The sequence below is a fragment of the Xyrauchen texanus genome, chromosome 43 (genome assembly GCF_025860055.1).
Source record: "Xyrauchen texanus isolate HMW12.3.18 chromosome 43, RBS_HiC_50CHRs, whole genome shotgun sequence".
NCBI lineage: Eukaryota > Metazoa > Chordata > Actinopteri > Cypriniformes > Catostomidae > Xyrauchen > Xyrauchen texanus.
Window position 1 is genome coordinate 9,185,843 of NC_068318.1, and position 25,020 is coordinate 9,210,862.

At 36.5% G+C, this 25,020-nt stretch overlaps 1 protein-coding gene across 1 annotated transcript; it reads right to left on the minus strand.

Moving 5' to 3' along the window:
• Positions 1 to 95: 95 nt before the first annotated feature.
• Positions 96 to 24,800, minus strand: slc27a4 (solute carrier family 27 member 4). Its single transcript, XM_052115473.1, has 13 exons — positions 24,544 to 24,800; positions 21,268 to 21,429; positions 18,622 to 19,016; positions 16,990 to 17,148; positions 16,015 to 16,084; positions 15,851 to 15,942; positions 12,407 to 12,516; positions 11,222 to 11,431; positions 10,796 to 10,922; positions 10,555 to 10,692; positions 8,637 to 8,801; positions 5,547 to 5,693; positions 96 to 5,344 (listed from the first exon to the last, which is right to left on the minus strand). Exons 2-13 carry the CDS (start codon positions 21,426 to 21,428, stop codon positions 5,187 to 5,189), a joined length of 1,932 nt encoding a protein of 643 aa, XP_051971433.1. The 5' UTR covers position 21,429; positions 24,544 to 24,800; the 3' UTR covers positions 96 to 5,186.
• Between the last annotated feature and the right edge of the window lie 220 nt (positions 24,801 to 25,020).

Below are 25,020 nucleotides of genomic sequence, written 5' to 3' on the forward strand. Positions count from 1 at the left end.
CACCAAAGCCACACTTTAAAAAACTAAATATCAAATTAAGAGGCATTTATTTTAAAGAAAGATAGCACATACACTTTTCAAGCAGAGCCTTTCATTACAAATTAAACATACTGTTCCAAATGAAGACTTCCTGCACACACAAAATATCATAAAAATGTGCACTTGTACATCTCATCCTGCTTTTTTGAAAGAACACTAATGCATGCAGTCATTTTTAACACAATTTCATTTGATGTACACAAAAAAAAGGTCAAATAAAATAGAGACACTTTGTAGAATTAATATATTTTTTATTAATATGTACTCTTGGATTCTATTGTTTTTCAAAGAGCCTGATGTACAGCTAGTCTTAAAGACAAGAGGACGTCAGTGTGACACGGCACACCTCACACACCTCTACATAAACACACACTCGCTCACACACACACAGACACACTGTTGACTAACGGAGCAGCCAGCTCACCTTTCCCTTCTCTCATCTGCCTTTGCATGTTGTTCCTGAGTACCGAACAGAAAATGGCAAAACAAAAGTGCATTTAAGATCAGTCGTTTAAAAATTGTGAAAAATTGGTACAGTTTTGAGAATAAAATATAAAATAATACAAACAAGTGTTCCTTGCTTAAAAATGTGCATTGCCTTTGGTGCTCAATAAAACAATATAAAAATAAAGCAATATAATGTTAATGTTGAACAAACCATTGCAAATGGTCCTTTGTGGCTTTGTAAATTAAAGCTATTACCAAAAAATGTGGAAAAATACTTACTAAATAATCAAGTTAAATGTAATTCATGAAAACATCAGTGCATTGAGATTTGTACAGCCATTCTGATTCTGAGCACTAAGAGGGAAGGTTTGTGGACTGGGGCCTGGAGCCACTGAATGAGCAACAGCACAACCTCGTGGACAGAAGCAAGAACTGCATCACATTTCACCTAGTGCAAACAACGTCACACATTACCTAAAAATAAACCGACACACACTTGCACACACAAAGGGATCCCTTTAAAACTTTTGATGTTCAGACTGAAAACAAGGAGTTGATTCTTTTAAAAAATAAATAGGCAATAAAATTATTCACAGTACTGCCTTCAGCATTTCACATAGCTAATGTTTACAAATACACAAAAGTTATGCAGCAATACATAATTTGAGGAAATTACAGAAACTGAAGGTAATTTTTGTGTGCATGCACAAGTATGTGTGTATTTATGAGATTATAAAAGAACAGCTCACCCCAAAAATGAAAATGGTATCCTTATTTTTTTCAGCCTCATGTAATTTCAAATCAGTATTTTAAGATTTTCTGTGAAACATTATTCAGTTTTGGACTTTTATTAACAGAAGACTTTTAGTAGTGTGTAGACTTGAAAGATGTGGTCTCTATGAACTGTTGGAAAAGAGCTACATAAAGATTCCTCAAATTCTTCTTTTGCATTCAATGGAAAAAAAGTTTAACAACAAAGGTGAGTAAATGATTGCTGAAAGTTTCTTTTTTGAACAGTGAACCATCCTTTTAACGGAGAGAGATTATCAAGAGAGGCCTCAGCAAAGTTCCCTAGTAAGGATTCTTGTTGTCATTGGACACAAAAACTAACACACACCGTAATGAGAAAGATATGAAGATTAGATTTCAGACTTCAAATGAAGTCTCAAATCCTTCTCAGTGTGGTGTTAGATGTGCTTTCCCTCTCTTTCACACACCCAGAACAAAGACAAACAAAAAAAAGATAGCAAGCTTAAAGGAAAAATAAAGCTCAATCCACAACAAATCAGAACAGCTCATTATTTTACAAATTAACTTAAAAAAAAAAAGAAAAGAAGAACATTCAAGTGATAATGAAAGTACAAATCACTAGAAAACTAAATAATGGCTGACTAACCAGTTATGCCACTGCTGTGGCCTGGGCTTGATTAATCAAATTTCTAGATATCCGGTACCACTATTTAGGTGAATCTCATTAAACTGTCAAAAACATGCCTTATTCATATTTCACCCCAAAATCTAAACAAACAAATATAAATTATGTTGCATTACGACATTAAATGCATTTATTTGAACAATTAAAGGTTTTGAACTGGGACATTATTATGCTAATAAAAGCACATCCCTGATTCCAATTCTCATTACTTTATTGCAAAAAAATAAATAAAAATATAATAAATAAATAAAATTGAATATCTATTTATCTATCCATTTACATAGATATGTTAATTTATGGATTTATGGTGTCTGGAAAATATGGAAAATGATTAAAAGATCATCATTGCATTAATGAGAATTAGATTTTTTTAAATTATGGTAATGAGAATGAGATTTATTTTTGTCATTATGGTAATGAGAATTATAGCTTTTTTTGTCATTACGGTAATGAGAACGAAAAATTTTATTTAGTCAAAGATTTTTTTTTTGTTATGATAGAGAACAAAACTTTTCCCATTACGGTAATGAGAATGGTTTTTGTTTTTACTGTAATTAGAATTTTTTTTGGGTTCTGTAAATGAGGATGAGATTTTTCACATTATGGTAATGAGATTTTTTTCCATCATTGGCATGAGATTTTTCATAAGTTTGATACATTTTGATAATGACAATGAGGATGCCATTTTTTGCATTACAGTAATGAGATTTATTTCATCATGATAATAAGAATACGATTTTGTTAATGATAATTAGCATGAGATTTTTCATAATTTTTATAAAATAAATTGCCATTATAGTAATGAAAATGATTGTTTTTTTGTCATTACAGTAATGAGAACGAAAGTTTTTGTTATTTAGGCAAAGAAAATACGATTTGAACAAAATGTTGTTTCACATCACGGTAATGAGAATGGTTTTTGTTTTTACTTACGACAATAAGAATGAGACTTTTTTGTCATTATGGTAATAAGAATAAGATTTTTCACATTACGGAAATGGAATGAGATTTTATATTACAGTAATGATACTTTTTTTGTCATTATGGTAATACGAATACGATTTTTCACATTACGGAAAAGGAATGAGATTTTATATTACAGTAATGATACTTTTTTGTCATTATGGTAATAAGAATAAGATTTTTCACATTACGGAAATGGAATGAGATTTTATATTACAGTAATGATACTTTTTTTTGTCATTATGGTAATAAGAATAAGATTTTTCACATTACGGTAATGGGAATGATATTTTTTTCCATTTTTGTCATAACAGAAATGAGGGGGTAGAACATGCCTAACTGTCATGACAAATAGGCTAGGCACTAAAAATGGCTTTCATATTCTTTTGTTCAATAAAATGTCTTCATTTTTAATTTTGGAGTAAAATATGACCTTGACATTTCTTTGTGAGATTAACCCATATAATATTAACACAGTTTATTGTTTTCCTCTCGTCTGTGCTGTATGATCATGTGCAGTGGCAAACAAAATGGGGACCGGAGAAATTCAAGGGCTGTCACACAATCATGACATCATCTCCTCGCACATGCACAGACACACAGTTAAATACTTGCTACGGTATAAATAAACTGTCAGTGGATGAGTGGGAAAGTTTGCAAGAGAAGATCATGCAAAAATGATCACAGAAGTTAAAGGACGCCTATTAGGACAGCAGAAGCAAGCTTCAGAATAAAATATAAAAAAAATAGTTCACCAAAAACATAAAATTCTGTCATCATTCCATACCCATATTACATTCTTTTTGACAGCTTTGTGTGAGGAAAAGATTGAAATTTAAGTTGTTCACAAAATATCGTCCCCTTAAGTGGCTGTTAACTGATGGCAGATGCAAATAATGACAGAATAAAACATTTTAAGTGAACCATCGCTTTAAAGAGACACGAATGGGGTAAATAAGCTAATAGAATGAGGACCAGTCTGAGTCGAGTGTAATGATACAGGACAAGAGCAATAACACTACATGGTGACCTGACAGTAAGGCACATTGCTCTGTTTGCAATCATTCATCCTGCTGAAAGAAAAACTTTAACTCGGAAGGTACAGATGACAAACATCAATTTCCCTTCATTCTCCTGCTTCCGATCTCTTCCCATCAAGGAGCAAGGCCAGTTCACAGTTTATCCAGGAAAGTCGCCCCCCACTACGCAGATTGAAAAGAGACGTGTTCTTTAGCACCAGAGTATTACACAACTTCCATAAACCTCCATGCATAGTCCACTATAGTGTACTGCAGAGAATCCATGATGTCCTTGTCGAAAACATAACGGTCGACACTTCTAGCAAACCCATGCCGCCCAGTCTGCACAATGTTGCACCAGGCCTACACCCCGCCACACGCTGCCGATCAGCATAAACACTGATGAAAATGAAAGATTTCATGCTGTCAGCTCACACTATGGACCAAAACATATTTAACACAAGTATGAAAAAACCAAAAAAAAAAAAAAAAAAAAAAAACAAGCACTTACATAGCCAGAAGGGTATGAGTTAATGTACTTCTGTAGAGTATGGTTGGGCCTAAAGTTTAAATAGATGGACACCGTAGCAGTGCAATCATACAAGAAGTTTTCAATGTAGTACACAGAATCATGACATAAATAGATGAGAAACTACTCTACAACTTATATATACTGTATTTGGTGCATGTTTTACATTTAAATAAATAGCATTGATCAAGTCATGGAGCTAGACAAATGCAGAGCCAGTGCTGGGTTTGTATTGCATGTCTATTCACATGGTTTTTGGTCATGGCTTAATAGGGTGCATTCACAATGGCAGCTACTCATCAAACCCATCAAAACAAGCGAGGGCCAATCACAAATCCCGACTCTTATAGCTAGGCAAGCATTGTGCAGCTCAGGCTAAGGGAATGCTTTACTGTTTGACAGACATGTGTATTTGATCCTTTTGCCTTTTCATTTTAAATTTTTTTGCATTCTTGTTTACTAAATTGCTTTTATTCTTTTTATATTTTTGCTTTTTTTAAATTTCAATATGGCCGTATCCCCCGCCCAGCCCAGTCCCGTCTCGTTGTAGATGGTGTTGGCTGTCGACAACAGGGTTGCTTGGGTGTCCAAATTAACCAATGGGGACTTGAACATGACCATGGTGTATTCCTGCAGCCCCTCACTGTGTTTGCTGAGGTAACGAGGGGCGGGTTTGGATGGGGGCGGGGTTTGAGGCCTGCTGAAAGTGGAGTTTCAGGGAGAGTGAGGGAATGGGTGGAGGGCAGCAATTGTCTCATAATTTCTGCTTTCCTGAGACGATGTTGCGGTGGATCTCTGCATTCAGCTCTATATACCTTCCCTTAGTGCAGTCCAGGAAGTAGAGTTTATCAGAAACGATGTTGGGGTCAAATCCGTCCCGTCGCATGTCGGTCTTCTGGAATTTGAAAGTCCCTGAAATAACCGAAAGAACATGAATAAATAAGAAATAAAAAGATAATTTTATACGTTTGTGTGTACCACAAATACCCCTCTAAATTGAGGATATAAAATCTTACCGGCACAGTACCAACTGTCCATAACGGTCCATATGATTAAAAAGTAGATTTTTACATAATTTCGCTATCTTAGCGTACAATATGCCTCAGATGGTCACCTGTTTTGTTCACTTCTGGTAGGAAGCGTAGGAACACGGGTCGAGCATAGGGCGGAAGAGCTTTCTCCAGATCCTTGCTGAACTTCTCCAGGTCTGTGCTGTGATCTGGATCTGCAATGGCCGCCATCCCTGCCTTACCTTCAGCACCTGAGGTAAAACATCCATGTAAATCCCTTCAAACCATTTACGCACCTTTCCCTCACCATCACACAATCTCAGGTCCCATATCAACCCCACAGGAAGCTAAATTGCATAAGCCAAGCCTATTAAAATAGAGATGCTGAGTCACTGTGGATTAAAAGAAATGGAGTAAGGATATGGAGATCATTGTTTAGTCAGATCATATGTCATTGCTCTAAGAACAGAGATCTATGAACTGCTGCAAACAAGAAGAGAGCATGGCACAACTTAAGCTCCATCAACACCATCCGAGAAATGTTGACTACCACAGAATATAACTAATATAAAATATAATAATACCGGTAAGCAAAAATATTCACAGTAATGAACTTAAAATGAAAGGCTATGGGGCTAGACAGGCGAAAGCCGAATTGTGAAGCTCGAATTTTTCATAAAGGGCTTATAATAATTCTTCAGTAAAAAAGTGTGAACAAGCATATTAAAATGTAAGTTGACGCACAGAGACCAGAGGTCTACTACCCGAACAGAGCCCGATGGGACCTGCAGAAGCAGTTTCCACTGAATGCGTTTTTGCATGTGTCTGCACTGTTTTTCAGTTATTTTTCCTTTGTAAACAAACGTTGAACAGACATCTTTGACTGTTGCACCACGTTTCGCTGTTTTTACAGCATCTTACAAAGCACCGCCTCTTTTTTGGACACTTTGTCACTGTCAAAGAACTTTCATTTTTAGAAGTGCATCTCGAGACACCTGCGTTCAGTTTAATTTGTTGCGCTATATGTCATAAATATTCAATGCTTTAAAGAAGTTCAGGTTGCAAAGATGACTTCATACAACCCAGCAAAGTTTCAGCGCATGATAAATGGTGAGCCAATGTTTTTTCCACTTTTACTCTAGTGCTCAGAGATGCCGCCGTACCTTGTTAAAACTGTTTACGTTTACTAGGGCTGGAAAATGTAACTTATTTATATCTTTGATTAATAGTTGTGATGAATGTTTACAAGTTTATGAATAGTGAAGGATTTCAAGTTCAGGCTTAAAATGTACCAGTTGGTTAGGGTCACTTTGGGTCAGGGTTCAGGCTTTAAGTTAAAGGAATGTGTTCACCTAAAAATGTAAATTCTCTCATCATGTACTCACCCTCATTCCATCCCAGATGTGTATGACTTTCTTTTTTATTTTGCAGAACACAAACAAAGATTTTTAGAAGAATATTTCAGCTCTGTAGCTCCATACAATGCAAGTGAATGGGTGCCAGAACTGTTAAGTTCCAAAAAGCACATAAAAGGCAGCAAAAAAGCAATCCATATGACTCTAGTGGTAAAATACATGACTTTAGAAGTGATATGATGGTGAGAAACAGATCAATATTACAAAAAGTAAATTCTTTTTTGTTTTTGTTGATTCACATTCTTTATGCATCTCACCACCTGCTGGGCAGGGAGGAGAAATTATAGTAAAAACGGACTTAAATGTATCTGTTTCTCACACACACCTATCATATCACTTCTGAAGACATGGATTAAACCATTTGTGTCTTATGGATTACTTTTGTGCTACATTTATGTGCTTTTTGGAGCTTCAAAATTCAGGTCACCATTCCCTTTCAATGTATGGACCTACAGAGCTGAAATATTCTTCTAAAAATCTTAATTTGTGTTCAGCAGAAGAAAGTCATTTACATCTGGGATGGCACGAGGGTGAGTAAATGATGGCAGAATTTTCATTTGTTTGGTGAACTATCCCTTTAAGACCTTTCCCAATGCACCTCACATTTTCAGAATCAATGTAGTGGTGCAAATCTTTGCTGAGAGTTTTCTTTCAAATTCAGTATGAAGATGAACAAAAATAGGGTTTTAGAAACAGAATAAGTATTTCTCCTTTTTTTTCTTTAGCTGTTAAACTAATGTGAAGGCCGCCACGTATGTTTGTTTACATCAGTGTACACGGACACCTTTGTGGTATAAATGCCACTGTAGATGCATGCTACATGAGGTTTTGCAATGTTGCATTACAAATCTGTATTGGTAATGTTGTTGTTTTTTATTGATCCAAGCAGAATCATGAGGATTAACATTGTGATGCATCGTTGAATCAATTACATTTTTCCCCCACTCCTAAAAACACACACGTGTCTATATATAGCAGACCAACAATTTCACAAGAACTGCTGATGCCTTTGTTGTGAAGGTGAGAGTGTGTCTTCCAGACGGCAGTCTCAAATGTACAGCGCTATATTCAGCACTCCTGTTCAGATCTAGTGTAATAAGCAGAACCAGAGGCAGGCCAAGGCAAGACTTGGCTGTGCAGTCCCAGAGACCTTCTAAAGATGCTGCAGTCAGCTCTTTTCATATAGATTATTCTCCACTGCACTCTGGCTGGGCAGCCAATCATTCATGTTACTGCATTATAAATTTAATACATACTAATGATCTAAAACCAACTGAAGCATACTGTATTCTGTAAAGACATCAAAATGTTGACTGCTAGAATACTACTTTCCTTTACCGTTAGCTTTAGCTGATTAAAGCGTATCTGGACAGGATCTCATCATAGATACATACATGTTACACAGAACAGAAGAAATGGTCAGTTTTAATTTCAAGCACTTTTCAACAATTCAAGGCGATTTTCCAGGAAATCCAGTACTTAGATTTCAAAAAGCTAAATTCAGGCACTTTAAGAAATTCAAGGACCTTGTGTGAACTCTGTAAACAGTTTAGAAAAAAAGTGCAGTAGGGGTAAAATTCAAGAGATAGAGAGATTATGATGTTGATGGGTCTTTTCCTTTAGGAACACAAGGACAGAAAACAATGTTTCAAATTTAGGAATATAACGTTTTGCCTCAATATGGTTCATCGTTATTTTGGTTCTAGATATATTGAAATTCGATAGATCATCCTATACTTTGAATACAAACACAAAAATAGGAGAGGAAATTCTGATTACCTGGCACCTCCACTCCGTACACCACCACGTCCTTCATATCCAGCTGACGGCTCAGTGTCCCCTCCACCTCAGTGGTGGAGACGTTCTCCCCTTTCCAGCGGAATGTGTCTCCTGTACGGTCTCTGAAATACATGTAGCCGTAGTCGTCCATCACCAACACATCCCCTGAGAGAGGAGAAATAAAAAGCAAGTTTTATTATCCATTTGTCTATATATGTGCGGCCTATTCAAGAGCGAATGTGTCACTAATATTCACCACAATCAAGACCACAACAGCTTAGAATCAAAATGATGCATTTTTATGAATATATTCTAGGGCCGGGACTCGATTAAAAAAATGAATCTAATTAATTAGAGGCTTTGTAATTAATTAATCGAAATTAAATCGCATTTTAATTGCATAAATATTTGACCTGAGAACAGTGAGAAGTAATTTTTTCCACATGGATTTTTAGTATACCATTGAATAATGACTGAATACATAAGCTTAAGCAACAAAATATTGTTTATTTTTGTTCAACCAAGTCCAGCAGACCAGTGTAATTTTTGCCATTAAGTGTAACAATAGCATATATAGAAATATAGTACATTTCAGAAATTCAGGTAGCCTATATGTAGGTAGACCTTCTGTAAACTGTTTCTTTAAGTAAAACACAATACTTTCAAGTACATTTAGAAAACATCTCTCTGTTGCTTCAGAGGCCATAACAGACGAAGTCCAACTCTCAATAACCGCTATATGCTGCAATATGTTTTGCGTTGAGGTGATACTTGAGGCTCGATGTGCCGCGGTGATATGCAAATTCCTTGTTGCATAGCTTGCACACAACCATGCTCTTATCGACGCTTCCATCCGTTCGCTTTTTAATAACAAAATTTCCCATCCACGAGGCCAAACAAAGCGGTCTCGTCAGCTTCTTCGTTAATGTTCACTGTGGTTTGTTGTTGTTTGAAGTCATGAACGCTAGTTGGTGCTCCAGTATATTCGGTCCGCCGAAACTCATCCAGTGAGAAACGTTCCGCGGTGCAAAAATAAGTGTGATTAAAATGCGTAAAAAATGTTTAACGTGTTATTTTTTGTGTAATTAATTAATCTTAATTAACGCGTTAAAGTACCGGCTCTAATATATATACATACATATACATACACCAGTTAGTTCCGGTCATCGAATCTGATTGGATGGGAGACACCATCAGCGCTCCGACGTTTCACTGTGTGTGTATCACTCCGCTTGTGTTCATGGCATTCTAAACTAAAGTGTAAGAGCAGTGCATATGTGTTAAGAGCTACTGTTTGCCTTTTTTTTTTTTTTTTTTTACATTATATATGTTAGCCAGCAGGTGGTGGCAAAAGATAATTTTTGTGTGTAATATGAGCCAGTTAGGTGATGTGAAGTGAATCAGTCACAAAACAGCTCTTCATGATCGCTTGTATTACTACTCTAAGTAGCTTCAGTATATTCATTTTATGCAATTATTTCATGAGATGAAATGCAGGCAGGTGGCTTTAATGTTGTGGCTGATTGGTGCATATGCTTATGCATTTTCAAAATGCTTAAATATTGAAAAAATGTGGTCTGTTACTGTTTGATACATTTGTCATTTTTCACATTACTGTCAACTAAAAATTCTTTTTTTACTGACTAAAATTACATGCCATTTTAGTAAAATTTACTAAAATGTATGAACATGACAGCAAAATACTCAATAAATGTAAAGGATATTTTCTTCAAGACAAACAAGAACTTGAAAAATGAACACTGCAAATGAGTTTTATTGTGCATTAAGTGAGTGATATTTGAATTGTCAGATGACTGAAGTGTAAATAGGAGTTTTGTCTGCGACTTAATTAGCGTTGTCTTTTCGCTCTTGGATGTATATGGGAGTGCACATTTTTGATGATGGCAATATACAATACCTGAGAGGTAGGCACTATCTCCCTTTTTGAAAATATCATTGGCAACCTTCTTATTAGTGGCTGATTGGTTGACGTAGCCGTCAAACCGTCTAAGAGGGTCGTTCTGAATGATTCTGCCCACCAACTGACCTGGTTCACCTGAGACACAAAATTAGGAAATATAAACAAAGATGATTCTAGAGCTAGTTTTTAAATTTTCTCAAGAAAATGTGAGTACATTCAATTTGTTTGAGAAATGTACCTGGGCCACATGGGATACAAACTCCATCAGGTCCTCTGATCAGCTCCATGGTCTCCTCATCCACTTTCACCAAGCGGATGGGGTAGAAGTAGGGTAAAATCCGACTGTTGAAGCCACAAGCCCCCGTCTGTAGATAAAACACAGTGTATTGCCTTAAAAATCGCAGTCTATCTGATGACCCCATCCCACAGACTCTTTAAAACTACATTACAGCACCCAGCAATATAAAACATTTATCAGCTGAAATGGCTCATTACCAGCTGTGCTTGAATATTGAACATCTTGCAAATGGCTTCATAAAATTGCTGCAGCTTCTTAAATGCTCTTGTATCTTCATGTAATGGTATTAACCATTAAGATTTAAAAGCGTGCAACTGATAAAGGCTTTTTACAGACAGTTCAAAGTGCACTTTTGTTTGGGCCGACCTTGTTGTCGAAGTTGCCCAGGCTACAGTTACACTCGGTTGCTCCATAGAACTCTGCGATCTGTGGTATGTTGAAGCGGCTTGTGAACTCTTCCCAGATGGACTGGCGGAGGCCGTTACCGAGGGCCATGCGCACTTTGTGCTGTCGCTCAGTGTCCTTCTTTGGCTGGTTGAGCAGATAGCGACAGATCTCACCAATGTACTGCACGATCTGAGGGCCAGAAATGATTAGAGTTTACTTGTGAATAATCTGCATAATGATTTATCTCTATGCAGTCATCCCTTTCTAGTGCTCACATTATGCAAAATGTAACATTTTCATTGGCTTTGCATGGTCATGACATGAGCTGAAAAACTGGATATAACTTGCCACAGACAAGGTTAGACACTAGTTTCTTTTTAACACATAACATGTTTAAGTCTTTAGTCTATACTTTCAAAGTTGTGTGTATTTTAAAGGAACTGTTTATAGAGAAAAATATGACAATTTCTATCTTTGGGTGAACTGTGCCTTAAAGGAATATTCTGGGTTCAATAAAAGTTAAGCTCAACGGACAGCATTTCTGGCATAATGTTGATTTCCACAAAAAATTATTTCAAATCATCCCTCCTTTTCTTTAATAAAAGCAAAAAACGTGGTTCTGGTGAGGCACTTACAATGGAAGTGAATGGGGCCAATTTTTGGAGGGTTTAAAAAGGTAGAAATATGAAGCTTATACTTTTATAAAAGCAATTACATTAAATCTTATGTTAAAACTCATGTATTATTTGAGCTGTAAAGTTGTTTAAATCACCATTTTTACAGTTCATTTAGGGTTTGTTGACATTACATTGTCATGGCAACAAAGTTGTATAATTGGCAATAACTTTACACAGAAAAGGTTAGAAAGTGATTTTATCACACTAAAATCATATTAACATGCATCCGGTTTATGTCTTGTGGCTATAATTTTGAAAAAGTATTTTAAAATTGAAAATTTTGCCCTAGGTTCACTTCCATTGTAAATGTCTCACTGTAAATCTTTGCTTTTTTTAGTTTTTTAGAAAATGAGGGACGAGTCAAAATATATTTTTTGTGTTAAATCAACATTATGCCACAACAAAGGAATGTTCAAAACAACTTTCTATTCACAAACAAATATGTGCACAGAATTAAATATTGCATAATATATATATAATTACTCACAGTGCAGTTGTATTTGATACAGTCATCCCAGAACTTAGAAGCACTGAACTTCTTCCTGATGACAACTGTCATTCCATGGACCAGGCACTGGCCGACCCCAACTATATTACCTGTGACAGAGAACAAATCTAACCTCAGCACAAACCTATTCATCACTTCCAGTTTAAAGACTCCATTCATCCACAGACGAAAAACAAAAACCTAAGCCTTATTTTTAAACAAAAAACTGAAGTTTTGTGGCTTTTACTCGATGTCTTTTAGCTTTGAAGCTATCTATATGCTAGTATATTCCTAAAAGTTGACAAAATTAACTTTTAGCTGATGTACGCAACAGCCTTTCTCTTCTGGGAAAATGAACCAAAACTAATGATGATGACAATTTTTTCTCCAATCAAATGCTCTCTAGAATGAGAATGTCCCCCACTCTAATACACCTGCTTCAGACTGACTTGCAATTGCAAGTAGCAATTCATGGTTCATGGCTGTGATGTAAACAAAAGCCTATTGGCAGGGTTGTGAGGGTTACTTTTGAAATGTATTCCACTTAGGGCTGGGTATAGTTCAAAATTTTTCTGATATCGATACAGATATCTTTAGTATCTTAGTATTTTTCAATACTTTGGTCAAAAAAAAGAAAAAAAAAGAAGCTCAGCAAGAAAACGACGAACCGTATTACCGCTGATTGGACGCTAGGTGATACTATTGGATTATTTTCGTGATCCTAACATGGTTAGGTTTAAGCTTACACAATAAAGCAAGACACCTTGATTTCAAACTTTGAACTTTTTTTTTTTACCATTTATTTTAACTAAAAGTTCAAATGAAACTGGAAAAAAATAAGTGCATTTAAAATGTGTTTTTCAACTTTTTTTTTTTTCAACATTTGTGAACATTTCTCTGGCAAAGCAGCTTCATCTGTGCATTCTCTACCTATCGGGTATTTCGTTATCCAGGAAAATATATCATGTGTGAATACATTTGTTTTGTTCCCTCCTTCACGATATATATATATATCCAATTACATCGGAAACCTTGGGCTGAGGGATAAGAGAATATTCTTGCTTTATTAATTTTGCATTGAAAATAAAATCATTTATTTAAAAAACTAAAAACTTAAATCAAATACATTTCTAAATTCAAATTGCACTCCAAACGAAACGAAAAAGAAAATAAATAAATAATAAAGTGATAAAATAATATATATATTTATATATACACAGTATCTCACAAAAGTGAGTACACTCCTCACATTTTTGTAAATATTTGATTATATCTTTTCATGTGACAACACTGAAGAAATGACACTTTGCTACAATATAAAGTAGTGAGTGTACAGCTTGTATAACAGTGTAAATTTGCTGTCCCCTCAAAATAACTCAACACACAGCCATTAATGTCTGAAAAGCTGGCAACAAAAGTGAGTACACCCCTAAGTGAAAATGTCCAAATTGGGCCCAAAGTGTCAATATTTTGTGTGGCCACACCATCATTTTCAAGCACTGCTTTAACCCTCTTGGGCATGGAGTTCACCAGAGCTTAACAGGTTGCCACTGGAGTCCTCTTCCACTCCTCTATAATGACGTGGGTGTACTCACTTTTGTGAGATACTGTACATAACCACCTTTCCATTTACTGTCAGGCAAGAATCAGTGTAAACATGCAGGTGGAAAATTACTTACACAAATGAAGACATAAAAATAATTCTAAATGTAAAAATAACCATTTTATTTAGAGTTGTGTTCACAATAAACTGCTCTGTGGAAATAAAGTGAATTGAACTCAAAGCACCTCCTGAACGGAGATGTCTGAGGTAATTTGCAGTACTCATAAATAATATAATAAAGAGTGTTTCTTCAAACATGTGTCTTTGTGTTTACGGGCAAATTATTCGTAATATTAATTTGATAATAATAATAGTCTAATAATAATAATTATTTAATGGGAAAATGAGTCAAATATCGTCATGACATGGTCAAAAGCATCAGCTATTGGTAATCACTCTGACCATCATTGATCCCGAGATCATCGTCTGTTTGCTCAACCCGAATGTGCATTTCTCTCTATAAATTAACAAAATGTTCAGACAGTCTCTTGCTGGTTTTTCCGACACATTCAGAATCATTACCGCTTTTCCCGGTGTCACTCCTGCTCGCTTCGTGCGTGCGCTTGTAAACTTTATATTTTAAAGGCTCATTATTATGGTTTAGTATTTCTCTGTAATGTAGAACAGTGTTAGTAATATTACTGATAACATTCTCAGTCCTGGAACTCAAACCATTTTCTGTTACTAGTGTTTTTCCTTGATGCCTAAACACAGCCAAATCACCAGCACTTTTAAATTTGGACCTCTAGCATGCTACATGCTTATTACTGACGTTGACAAGATTAACCCCTTAGGTATCGAAATTTGGTACCGAACGACAAGACATTTTTTGATACTCGATTGTTTAGGAGGCAATTCGGTCGGTGCCTAAAATGTATCGAACTCGATACCCAGCCCAGTAACCTATTCTAAATACTTTGGATAACAAAAAATTGGATTATAAAAATAATACACATGTTAAAAATACATTCTCTGAAAAACCTATATATCTTATGCAGTGCTGTTTCTAAAACATGATAAATCAAATTGATCTATTTTTATGTATATTTTTACAGGAAAAAAAAAAAACTATCATCAAGAATATGAATTTTGCCCTAATATCAAAGGTCTTACTAGAAAAAAAAGAGAGTATGATCTAACGTGAATTTTCTTGATAAAAAAATATGATTGTGTCTGTAACATGTGCATGTAAAATGGCTAGAAATAGCATTTTAGCTTAGCGTAAAGCTGACAATTTACACAAGGTTTAGTTCCATTTCTTCTGCTTCAAACTTACTTCAAACTCACTTCTCTGTCTGCTCGTATGAATGTAACACATTATAAGAAAGTGTTTCACCGCTATTCAAATGCACTTTGGATTACATCATTTATATGTATAAATGTTTTCCATCTGAAAACACTAATTATTAATTTAAACAAATGACAATAAGTAATCTCTTCAGTAATCCAAATACTTTTTGAATGTAACTATATTCTAAATAACAATGATTTAAACTGTAACTATAGTGGAATACAGTTACTTATATTTTGTATTTTAAATGCGTAATCACGGTAAATGTATTTTGTTGCTCCCAACCCAGCCTATTGGTCATTTAAAAAAGGAGATAGGCCTTTCAATTAGTCCCACCCCACTTCCTGATCCAATAGGAAATGTGTGAATTTCATGAGGTCTTAAAACCACAGCATTAACAGAACTGGACATAGGTCAATCAATCTTATCTAGCCATCACCAAACAAGCCTCAAAACCATGTCGAAACAGGAAGTAGCATTCATCAAAACACTGTTGACAGGAAATGCATGCGTCATGAGGTTGTAAAGCATGCAGTGTTCATTAATGTACCTGCTGAATGGTACAGTGGTAAGCAGTCATAAAGCACATCCTCAGACTTCATTCTGAAGCCATAGTACACCAGGGCAGCCATGCGGTAATACCTGAGGGAAGAGATGGAGTGAAAACCAGGAAAGTTGAAAGTTGGAACTATGAACTTCACTGAATATTCTTACCGGCTGTGCACTACGATAGCAGCTTTTGGCATTCCAGTGGTTCCTGATGTGTAAATGTAAAAAAGTCGATCTAAAAAAATAAAAAAAGATATTTGAAGTCAAGTCGGTCACATGATGCTTGTTTACACTATGTCTGATAAACACACACACACACACAAAAATTACAATATTTTAAGCAATTTTTCGGATGAAGAACTTTTTTCATTCTCGAAAAAGGCAGCATCCTAACTGAAATTGCACCTCATAAGTAGGGCTGTCACGACACCAAATTTTAAGTAGGACAAATCATTGGTCAGGAAATTAGCAAGAATTACATTGATTGCGATCGACAAGTTGATCGCAAGACAACGACTGGTTCACATAGGATTTTGTATTGGTTCAACAATCCTGTAGAATTTGTAGAATAGATTGCATTTGTGAAATATGATCTAAGCTCATATGAAACTCATTTTAATAGTTGTAAAACACAGCACATTTGTTTGTTCAGCCAGTGGTACAGGACAACTACTCTTCATTTTCTCACTTTGTTTGTTAGAGAGTCGAGTTTTCCTTTGCAAAGCGTATTGTGTTTGTTTGCAAAATATTCTGTTTGTTTGTTTACTTTTGGCAGAAATCTGGCTCTATATTTTTTCCTCGCTTTGAGAACTGTAAATTTCAGCAGGTGGTCATCCCTACATGAAGAGACTTTGGGCCTTCCAGATCCGTTCTTTCTGGAAATATTACAAGTTGTTTCAAAGTGTTGACCTATTCTCTTTTGTTTGTTCTAATGGTCTTGACAAAGTCACAACGGTTGGTTCCAGTACTAAAAACTATGCAGTATTTATAACGTATTCTTTATCTTTCACCTGCCAAAATTAACCCCAAAACAACAGGATGGTTAAGGGTCTAGAACTATTTTCATTGACACTTTTTGTATTGAACAAATTGGTTTAAATGGGGTGTATCTAGTTGCATGTGTATGTTGGGCGATCTTACCTGTAAAGCTACGATCTGGTTCTTTGGGCCTGTATGTGGGGGCCGCCTCCAGGAGTGGTTCCAGACTCTCTGTTCCTTCAGGAACCCGTTTGGGGTCCCATTCTCCAGAGCAGAACAGCTTAACAGTCTTTCCCATAGAGCTGTGCACCTCGCACATCGCTGAGGTTTAAAAAGTGAGAGAAAAAGTGAGACAAATGTAGCACATTCACATGGAGAGACAAATAAACAGATATAAGGAGAGAAAAAAAAATAAAGTCTAGAAAACTCCCCAGATGATTCACAGGACAAACAAATGCCCAGCAGTATGAAATCAACACTAAACAAAGCATACTCAACATGGCATGCTTTAGGAGTCAGTTTCCAATTACTTAACAGGCAACTAGGAAACTCGACTTCATTAAGATTTGCTACATTTTGTGACCTCTGATATGAATTCCCTTTCTTCTACTAAGGCACATGTCTCAGAATACCATTATTACCTCAGACATACTATTCATTCTACGCTTGGTGACCTCTGCCCTCTATAAATCTGTGATCTACACTACTCATTTATTCTCCATGCTTCAGAGTACACACACACACACACACTCAACTCTGCCCAAGCTCCACTTCCTTTTTTGTTTCAAGAAGTCAGAAACAAAACCCCTGCGGGAAATTAATATAAAATCAAAATTTACCAGGGTTCGTACAGATGCTTCAAAGTTAAATTCAAGGACTTTCAAGTACTTTTCAAGCACATTTGTATTTGTTTTCAAGGACTATGCTCGAGATATTATTAAAACAAATGATTTTTGTTAAGTTTAAATAAAAATGTTTTAACCATTCAGTTACATTATTACAGTACAACAATGAGCATCTTTAACTACATATTCTCACAGGAACAATTCTTGGTTCGTTCATGATGAAATTGATGTGCACTTGTTGTGTGCTCCCTTAAAACGCACTTCGCTTTCCAACAAAAGTGAATAACTCATGTGCTGTGTTCCATGTTTTCTAAAATCACACAACACATTTATATGAGGAACGGACCGAAATTGAAAATGGGTAATTCTCAAAAATGTTGGACTTTCCAACATAAAGAATATTAAAATTTTGGATTTAGTTCAGTTTTTGCCTATAAACACAGAGGGTAAACATTTTGTAACATGTTGACATAAATTTCAACTTTGCTGTTGTTCTTTCTTTTATTATTTAAATTTTGTTTCCCGAATGTCTTTGGACAAACGTTAGTCAAACCAAACTTTTACTCTCAACACACAGTGAAAAGATCTCTGTGCTAAACATCCTCACCACTTTACTACACAATCACTGGTGAGAGAAATTTACCAGCCAGTTGCAAATGACAAAACTTTATGTCGTGAAATTTGGTTGCATATGCAAGAGAATTACTTTCATAGAAGAGGGCAGCACATGGAGTAATAGATAAATCTTAGGATTAAAGAATCAATATCGAGATTGTTCAAATGAGAGCAATGCATCAGAAAATCTATACTTTTCCCCAGTCCAAGTTAGAAATATATGCTACTTTTGTAGTTGACTGTTGTTTAATGACTTTAAATCGTGAAACACATGCTAGCTACAGTTTTAAAGTAGCTCATCAGCACTGACAACTTCTGTCAAATAAATTCTTACCATCTGTAAGTTCACTGCCGAACACCACAGCTTTTGCGCTGGATATGTTGACACAGTGAATCAGTGCCTCCAGTCTCAAGTTGAAGTTGATGAGTGCCGCCTCCACTCCGATCTTTGCCATGCCCAGCCAGAGGCCCACATACTGCGAGCGGTTCTCCATGAACAGAGCGACCACGTCGCCTTCCTTAAAGCCCCTCTGATGAAGCAGGTTAGCCACACGGTTGGAGTACTCATCCAACTGTCTGAAGCTCCATTTCTCACCTGTCCCTTCGAAAACTAGAGCAGTCTTGTCACCGTATTTCAGGACAGACTTGGCGAAAAGTTTGGGGACGGTGTTACGCTCACGTAGATGCTTTTTGACATTCAGTTTTACCCTCAGCAAAACACTGGCTCCACTATAAAAGAAAACAAATACATCAGTGGGATTATGATTATGTTTGAACAAATGGAACAAATTAAATAAGATAAAATGTAGAAATTTGAGACCTACACTTAAATGTTTTAAATTGATCTTAAAGGGATAGTTCTGATATTCTGTCATAATTTACTCGCCATGTCATGAAAAATTTCTGGCTGAACCGATCTTTTAAAATTAGTACTTTATACTTTTTCTTTTCTCCCAAATTGGAATGCCCAATTCCCACTACTTAGTAGGTACTCGTGGTGGCTCGGTTACCTCAATCCAGGTGGTGGAGGACAAGTCTCAGTTGCCTCCGCTTCGGAGACCGTCAGTCCGCGCATCTTATCACGTGGCTTGTTGTGAGTCTCCACATGCTGTGGAGACTCACAGCATGTGGAGGCTCATGCTACTCTCCGTGATCCGAGCACAACTTACCACGCGCCCCATTGAGAGCACTAACCACTAATCGTAACCACAAAGAGGTTACCCCATGTGACTCTACCCTCCCTAGCAACCGTGCCAATTTGGTTGCTTAAGAGACCTGGCTGGAGTCACTCAGCACACCCTGGATTTGAACTCGCGACTTCAGGGGTTGTAGTCTGCGGCAATACTCGCTGAGCTACCCAGGCCCCTTTATACTTTGTTTTTTAAAATAACCACAGAACAAGGAAGTTCAGATTGTAGAAACAAAAAAATGTCTCAAGACACATTATTGCTTTAGATTACTCAATGGCTATTTCAAAAGCTACTCTATGAGGAAAAACAAGTCGAACCTGCCAAACCTTGCCCAGAAACCCACCTCAACCACTCACTCCCCTTTGGAAATGACCAGCTTGAAATACAGGAATGTGGTGTTGTACATGAAACCACAAACTGCTCAGCCCAAATTAATTAATTATGTGACCATTATTTACAAATCACATATGCCATGATAAATCAGATTTGTGAATTTAATAAAACCTTCATGGTTTTATTCTGTTACATTCATTCTGTTCAATATGTTTTATATAAAGTTAACACTATAATAGATATAAATACATTTTTTGTTATACTGTTTAATATTTGTTTTTTAGTGTTTGCATTCATTTTAAGACAGTTTGAGATACATAGTCTTCATTTTGTGTGGTAAACAATTTTCTCCTTAACATAATATGCAGGAAAAAATATATAAGAAAGCCATTAATTTCCCTAAAAGGTATATATCCTGTATTGCCCTGCCAATGCAAAATGCAGTAACTACACATTTTGTCAAACTTTAGTTATGACTGAAATGGGGTCCCTTAGACACAACTCTTAGCATGAACATGTTTCTTTTGATCATCCCAACCAGCCTGACATTGCAACATTGGCTCAAACAATGGCATGAGTTTAGGGTGGGAAAATTTGCTTCTGACCAATGGGAGAAGTGTTTGAGAAACCAATTTGAAAAAGTCATTATTTCTGTACAGCACTTCTGTTTGTTGATGAAGAGGCACTGAAAATACACACTTGAATGCGTTTAAATAGTTCATTCACTGATGCCATCCCAGATGTGTATGACTTTCTTTCTTCTGAAGAACACAAATGAAGATTTTGTAGATCTGTAGATCCATAAAATGCAAGTGAATGGTGTCCAGAACTTTGAAGCCCCAAAAATCATATAAAGCAAGCATAAAATTAAATCAATATGACTCCAGTGGTTAAATCCATGTCTTCTGAAGTAATCCAATGGGTTTTGATTGAGAATAGACAAAATTATAACTCCTTTTTCAATATAGCAAAACCTTGACATCAGCAGTCTCCTTGGCGATCGTGATTTCAAGCTCGATTACGTCCTATAGCGCCATCTGGCGCTCTGCGCATGCATCAAACACTAGGAAGTGTAATCGAGCTTGAAATCATGACTGTGCCTAGAGACTGCAGTGGCAAGACGAACAGTGAAAAAAAAAAGTTATGTTTTGGTCTGTTCTCACCTAAATTAGTTTGGATCCTTTCTAAGTTTTGGTCACCATTCACTTTGAATTGTATGGACATACAGAGCTGAAATATTCTTCTAAAAAAATCTTAATTTGTGTTCTGCAGAAGAAAGAAAGTCATACACATCTGGGATGATATGACGGTGAGTAAATTATTAGATAATTTTTATTTTTGGGTGAGCTATACCTTTAATACATTTATTAAAAATACAAATCAAGAGCTTAATTATTTTAAACTACTGACACCCTGCAAATTTACACTGTAACACACACATATATAGATATACTTACTGTAAGTCACGGTAAATGGTCTTTGCAAACACATCGAGCGTCTTCCATCCTCCAGAACCCAGATAGAAAATGAGGATGGCTGGTACAACCTGGAACCAGGACAAGCCTATGAGCAGCCTGAGAATGAAGAGCAAGGCCGTGGAGCACGCCAACCTAAACATCCTAACATACACACACACACATAAACACAGACACAATCAGTCAGGACAATCATTGATACTGTATCTCCGGACAATTTCAACATCACTTATCCTATCGACAGCATTATATTATCTGTGGGTCAAACTGATGCACAGATGATTTATTGGGCTTTTGTGCCATTATAACTGGCTATTGAAAAAACTTGATTATTTATAAGAGCCATAAAATAATCATTATAACCTGATAATTCCAATCCTTGGTAGGATCAAGTAAAGATTCAAAGATCAACACAAGAAGGAATTGTATAAAAAAATAACTGATCTTTGACCATATAAATGTCAAGAGTACTTATGTGACCCGTGAGAAAACCAGACAAACCCTCTAACCCTTATACAAATTATTTAAATATAAACAGATATAGTGAGTGAGAACGACACTGGAAAAGTTCATAATAGCATGAATACAATGGAACCAAGCTAAATTAAGAGTTTAATATGTATGTTGGGCACTTTCCCCTCATGATCTGCTGCAAATCATCCTTAAATATATTTACAAAAATGTTTGTGTTGTATAGAAATGTATACATTGGGCACAATTCATATTTGACAACAAAACCAAGTATTTAAGGAGAAATGTTTAGATGAGATCGAAAGATTTTTAAGATGACTTTCAATTTAAAGATTAATTTCGACCCATCCTTCCTTTTCTCTAAAATCAAGGTTACAGTGAGGCACTTATAATGGAAGTGAATTTGCTTTTTTTTTTTTTTTTTTTTTTTTAAGAAAAGGAGTGACAAGTCAAATACATTTTTGTGGTAATCAACATTATGCCAAAATTCTGTAAACTGAGCTTAACTTGTATTGAACCAGGAATAAAGTCAATTTTGCAGCAGTATTTTATTAAGCAATATATATTTAATCACAATCTATTGCTTTGATTTGTGATGGTCAGTGTTACATCTGGCAATCATACAAATATACTAGTAATGGAGGATAATAATCCTCATTTGCTCGGTTTCTGAATCCCTGGTGTGAATTAAGATAGGAATGGGTGCTCCATCCCTGACACAAAACTTGACAGAATATAAGGTTTAATATTAAGTTTTAATATTATAATCAATTAAAATCCTCCATCCATCCATCCATCATCTATAGCCGCTTGTCCTATGCAAAGGCAGGGAAACACCCTGGACAGGAGTCTAGTCCATCACAGGGCAACACACACAGACATTCACACTCTCACGCTAACCCTAACGCTCGTTTTGCATTAAAAAAGTATTTGAGATGTTTCTATGCCTGATGAAATCACCTGTAAAGTAACTAGGGTGGATTGAATTTCAGTGATGAAAGTCAACAGAGCTACCTGATCTGCCCTATTCTTTTCGACAGGTCATTTGAATGCAGTGGCAACTTACACCTGCTGAATTACCACAGACACATCACGTGGGCACCTATATAGTTAAAGGGATAGTTCAGCCAAAAATGAAAATTATTTCATCATTTACTCACCCTCATGCCATGTGTATGACTTTCTTTCTTCTGCAGAACACAAATTAGGATTTTTAGAAGAATATTTCAGTTCTGTAGGTCCATACAATGCTAATGAATTCTGTCCAAAACTTTGAAGCTCCAAAAATCACAAAGGCGGCATAATAGTAATCCATATGACTCCAGTGGTTTAATCCATGTCTTCTGAAGTGATCCATTTGGATGAGAACGGACCAAAATACAAAATCTTGAGTTTCTTCAGGCACGATCGTGATTTCAAGCTCGATTACACTTCCCAGCGACATCCAGCACTCTGCGCACGCGTCAAGCACTGGGAAGTGTAATCAAGATTGAAATCATGATTGTGCCTAGAGACAGCAATGGCAAGATGTACTGCAAAAACAAAATATAGATATTTTGGTCTGTTCTCACCCAAAACCGATTAGCTCACTTCAGAATGGATTTAACCACTAGAGTCTTATGGATTGCTTTTGTGCTGCTTTTATATGCTTTTTGGAGCTTCAAAGATCTGGTCACCATTCACTTGCATTGTATAGACCTACAGAGCTGAAATATTCTTCTAAAAATATTCATTTGTGTTCTGCAGAAGAATAAAAGTCATACACATCTGGGATGGCATGATGGTGTGTAAATGATGAGGGAATTTTCATTTTTGGGTGAACCGTCCCTTTAAAACTGGAACGCTACCAAGATTTAAGCCATTTCACATGTTCTTATTCAGATGACTGGCAGAAATGACCACACGGGTTTACACATCATCACCCCTATCATACAATTTCTCCGCAGCACTGGGAATCCTGCAATGTCAGGCTATCTAGAAGGAATAGTCGAGGAAAATCAATTTTAACATTTGTTAAATCCTTCAGCCATGTGTTGACGCAAGACAAAAAGGACGACAATCAGAAGTGTTGTGGATCCGGATGCATATTATAGCAGTTCAGAAGCGTAATTATCATCATTACGCGAAGGTTACTGCATTCTAGCTCTGATTCGCTGCTCAGGGCCCGGAAATTACAGCGCGCGCATTGGCCGTACAGCACTGCAGTACAAGAAGCTTCAATTTACGATTACAATCAGAACGAATAATAAAATTCACTGTATCATATCTAAAAACAATCCGCGTTATAAATTAACGCTGTGCTTTCAAGCACATTTACGTTCACACCAAACGTCCACAAGCTAAAACAAAAAAAAACTAGAACGCAGATGTCTGACATGTTCTTGACAGTTGACGTATTTTTTAACCTGATACGGCGTCTAAAAAACGCTGCGCTCCTGCGGGAGACGTCCATTTAGACCCTAGCGCATGTATACCTAGAAAACAGCGCGGACTAACGCAAAACGTGTTCGGTGTGAACGGTCCCTTAAGGATGTACTGGGTGTTTTATAGTGAAAAAAAAAACCAAGTGCGGATATCTGGAATCCTGTTTGCCTTTATATTGATTATGGTCAATTAAATTGTTAAATAGGCAAACAACACACAAGGCATGTTGACTCAGTCACATCTTTAACTGGCAGTTGACAGAGGCTTCCTCCGCGAGCATTACGATTAATCACTCAGGAGATTCCGGAAATGGACATTTGGTAGCATATTTGTAAATGTAGGTGTCTGTGCTCAGTGAAATACCTCGATTTTGGTCTCCGTGATCACGATAGCGTGTGTATTAAAGCAGAAAGGGAAGCTGTTCCGTTCGATCCCACCTAGATCGGCTTAAGTGAAACCTCCACCGCGTTAACCTGCGCTGATTCACACACGCCGGTGTTTGCCTAAGTACGGCTTCTTTGGTTGGACTTTGCTCCCGTTTAATTCATTTTTTCATTCTTGTCTGCTATTGCTTCATTGTAACGCTGGATTGTAACCCTGGTAATTCCAATGACCTTATAATTTTCTTACTTGAGACCGCCCCCTCTCTCTTCGCCGGTGTGTGTGAATAGTGATTGATAGCTCTCTGGACCAATCGAGTTCTTGGAGAGCTGCGTTGCTATCAGGAAAGGCGGGGCTTAACGTCCTGTCAAGGAAATGGTGCACTGCAAGCGAATCATCACGGCAGTTTCCACCCGGTAGTTGCAAAACCCTGCAGGACCATGAGGCATGATGGAGGAT